The sequence below is a fragment of the Thermobia domestica genome, chromosome 2 (genome assembly GCF_964235325.1).
Source record: "Thermobia domestica chromosome 2, izTheDome1.hap1.1, whole genome shotgun sequence".
NCBI classification, from domain to species: Eukaryota; Metazoa; Arthropoda; class Insecta; order Zygentoma; family Lepismatidae; genus Thermobia; species Thermobia domestica.
In genome coordinates, this window is record NC_137455.1 from 320,233,904 (window position 1) to 320,237,260 (window position 3,357).

Genomic DNA, 3,357 nt, shown 5'->3' on the forward strand with positions numbered 1-3,357 from the left:
ATGATAAGTCACACCACGATTGTACACTTTAGAATATGTATATTTCGTAATATATATCGAATTTGATACATTAAAATAATGAACATTCAGTTCTTACAAGATGGTTCTTCATTCTATATTTCTTGGTTACCCTATCAACGAGATAAACAGGTTGTCATAGCAACCAAAACCAGAAATATATCGATACAATAGAAATATTTAAACTCTTTCTTTATACATTTTTCTTCTTCTTCTTCTTAACAGCTTCTGCCTTTTAAATAATGCTTTCGTCCCTAAATAGAAATAATATTGGAAAGAACATACAAAATATACATTATCGTTGTAATCTCCCACGCACAGAAATGAGGCATCAGCGCCTCGATATATGTTATAGGATCCATCCAACATCACTTCAGTGTATTAACATGTGTTAAATTCGTATTTTTAGGCATGAAAAAAGGAATATTGAAAAATTTGAAGAATATCATAGTTTGCTCGATCGGTTAAATTCTGTACCTCAAACGCATTATACATATATAATAGATGCTCAGTAATCTCGGATGTACACTCCAACCAGAGATGAAAACCTTCAGAGAAGTGTATTTATTGAATTAGTATGGTAACTCCTCAATCGGCAGAGCTAATCTGGTTAACTGATCTAATTAAATCTAATCAAAATCATCAAACCGCAATATCCTTAATTAGTGATAATAATCTTTATTTATAATCTGACTACAATCACTGCTGTCTTCTCGCATAGCCTTATTTTCGTCTGATTGTTTTCTTTCATCACTTCATACTTGCAAAGGTACGCTCAACATTTAGGCAGGAAACTGGTTGAACCATTCAAAACTTTACTTAATGAGAGTGAAGAAAACATGATTTTAAATAAAGAAGTCAATTAGAATAAATCTAGGTTTCCGCATCTACACTGTCAATGAAACAAGTGAATCAATTTCAAATTCTGATTCTAAAATTCGTAGCACATTTGAAAATTATATAAAATGTCTCTCATGGAGTTGATTGATGAATATTTTTGAGGATGATATACTAATTTTAAAGATGCATTATTGAGAAATCATATAATACTGGTACATTATCAATGAAATAATTTAAATTATTTTTACTTATGGTATTGTAATACTGTTCTTAAATTTAAGATTTAATTAGGACTTTTAATTTTATTTTTTTTTTCAAATCATAGCATACAAATTGAAATTGCTTTTAACTTTGAATGTTAGCACTTTTGAAAATCTTCCAAGTTACTTCGACAGTAAATGCAATTAGTGCAGATACAAAACCAATGACTATGATGTAAAATCCAGCTTGAATGTTTTCCAGGGATATTGCTATGTCATCCCTGTCGCATGGATTTTCACACTGTCTATTGTAATGAGATTCCTTGATTATGTGTGTACGCCATTTTTGAATCAATCCAGCTTCCTTCATTCGTTGGATTAAAACGCTGAAACGATTCGTGAATGGAGAACCCTTAGGCAAACCAAGAGCTAGTGGGATCATACCAATGTTTTCTTTCATCATGTGAAATGGCGCAGTACAGCTTAAACATGTATGGTGTTTATATGCATAATATTCTAACACTTCCCTTCCTGTCACAACGCCAGATGTACCTTCAGTTATTAGTTGCTTGACAGATTCTTCAAAATTGGTAATTCTTTTATATCTGTTGTATATAGACCAAAGATTTGCATCGGATTTTGTTTCAAAGAAAGCATGAACGGAGCGGGAACCTTTTATTACTAATTTGGAGTTAGAAAGTTCTTCCATAGTATTAATATCTGGGTAATGCTGAGGAACTGTCAAAATACCTACGATGCCACTTTGATACACAGAACTGATTACTAAACTGCAATATAGCCAAAAGAAAAATATTATTCTGACTTTGGTAGTGCTGGGTTCGTTTACTGATACTTGACAGAGAATTGAAATCGTACTAAGAAATATTTCCAGTAGAGTTCGTTGTTGCACTTTAGATATTGGATCCATTTGAAACATTTTTATGGAAACCGTTACAACAACAGTTGACGCAACAATGCAATACCACATTTGTGGAGGATAGAATGTCAATAATGCTAGTCCTGGCGGAATTTGCGTACCCTTGGGAACAATAATGCTTAACGTTATAATAGAGACACATTCTGAAAAATCTATCACTTGGTACTTATCAGGACGAAGCCCGATGCCTATCTCTGCCAAGTCAACTCGCTTTTCAACAAGATCACCCATTAGATCTATCCATGTTCCGTTTTCAGTTTTATACCCATATTTCTGTAAACCATGAGTTTTGAAACTTCTAGTTGTGTAATTCATGTATTTCTCTAATGTATTTAAAACAATTTTTAGATAGCCTTTGGCGTCAGTTTTGTTTGTAGTATAGTAAAACACCGGGAGAGATTTAACTTGCACATTAGTTGTTAGTAATTCGTAACCGTACAGATTAGCTGTTGTCTTTCCGGAGTATGCCATAGAAAATACATGTGTAGCTTTTGGTAAGTTGTCAATTTGCATTTCGTATGTGTAAATTTTGTTTATAAATGGATTCTGAAACGTTACATATACATTAAAGAGTGTTTTGTCTGAAGTTGAAGCATTTGATTTCACAGCCGTTGGCTTATTAACGGAAATTAGTGCAACTTTGTGAATTCTTCTTTGTGCCCAGAGCTCGTGTAAAACGTACGTAAAATTTACTGAAAAATTACTGTCTTTGTTTGCTAATATAACGAGCAAAGCATAATTATCGTTCCAATGCTCAAAATATGTTTCAAGAAGCTGTGCCAAAAATTCCGTATTATGGCTAATTATAATTATAACATTCTGTTTGGACATGATGGATTTCTGATGCAAAACACAGATTTTATTTCGGGAATTAATTATAATGATTAAAGCATGAAAATAGTTGTTGTTATTCATGAAGTATTTAGGTATCGAATAGGACAAATCATCTCTCGTAGCTAGGAGGAAAATAACAGTTGCTTCTTTAGAAAATATTTTACTGCATAACGCTGCAACGGAATGGGCAAGTAAAATTTCATTTTGTTCGGTATTCTTGACTCTCTCCAGTGCAACTTCTTGTATTGTAGTTTGTGCTGGCGAGTAAGTTAACATCAACATCAGCAGTATACTCAGTTCTAACATTTTGTTTCCCTTTTAGATATCTCAAACTGTTTCTCGACGGATATCTACCTAAAAACAATGTCCATTAAAAAATATTAGTGTACAATAGTGGAATGTTTATTAAATATTATGAACAGTCAATAATAAAAATAAGAATTAAACTGTTTTGAAATATTTATGGAATAATGTCTGAAAAAAAAAATATTACTTGACTTATCCACATAATCACAAACACTAGAGCTC

General features: G+C 32.3%; 1 protein-coding gene across 1 annotated transcript; it reads right to left on the minus strand.

Moving 5' to 3' along the window:
* Positions 1-1,191: 1,191 nt before the first annotated feature.
* Positions 1,192-2,826, minus strand: LOC145679503 (glutamate receptor ionotropic, delta-2-like). Its single transcript, XM_081750082.1, has one exon. It carries the CDS (start codon positions 2,824-2,826, stop codon positions 1,204-1,206), a length of 1,623 nt encoding a protein of 540 aa, XP_081606208.1. The 3' UTR covers positions 1,192-1,203.
* Positions 2,827-3,357: the final 531 nt, after the last annotated feature.

Coding starts and splice junctions, on each gene's coding strand:
- LOC145679503 (XM_081750082.1), bottom strand. CDS start 2,826: ATGTCCAAACAGAATGTTATAATTATAATTAGCCATAATACGGAATTT.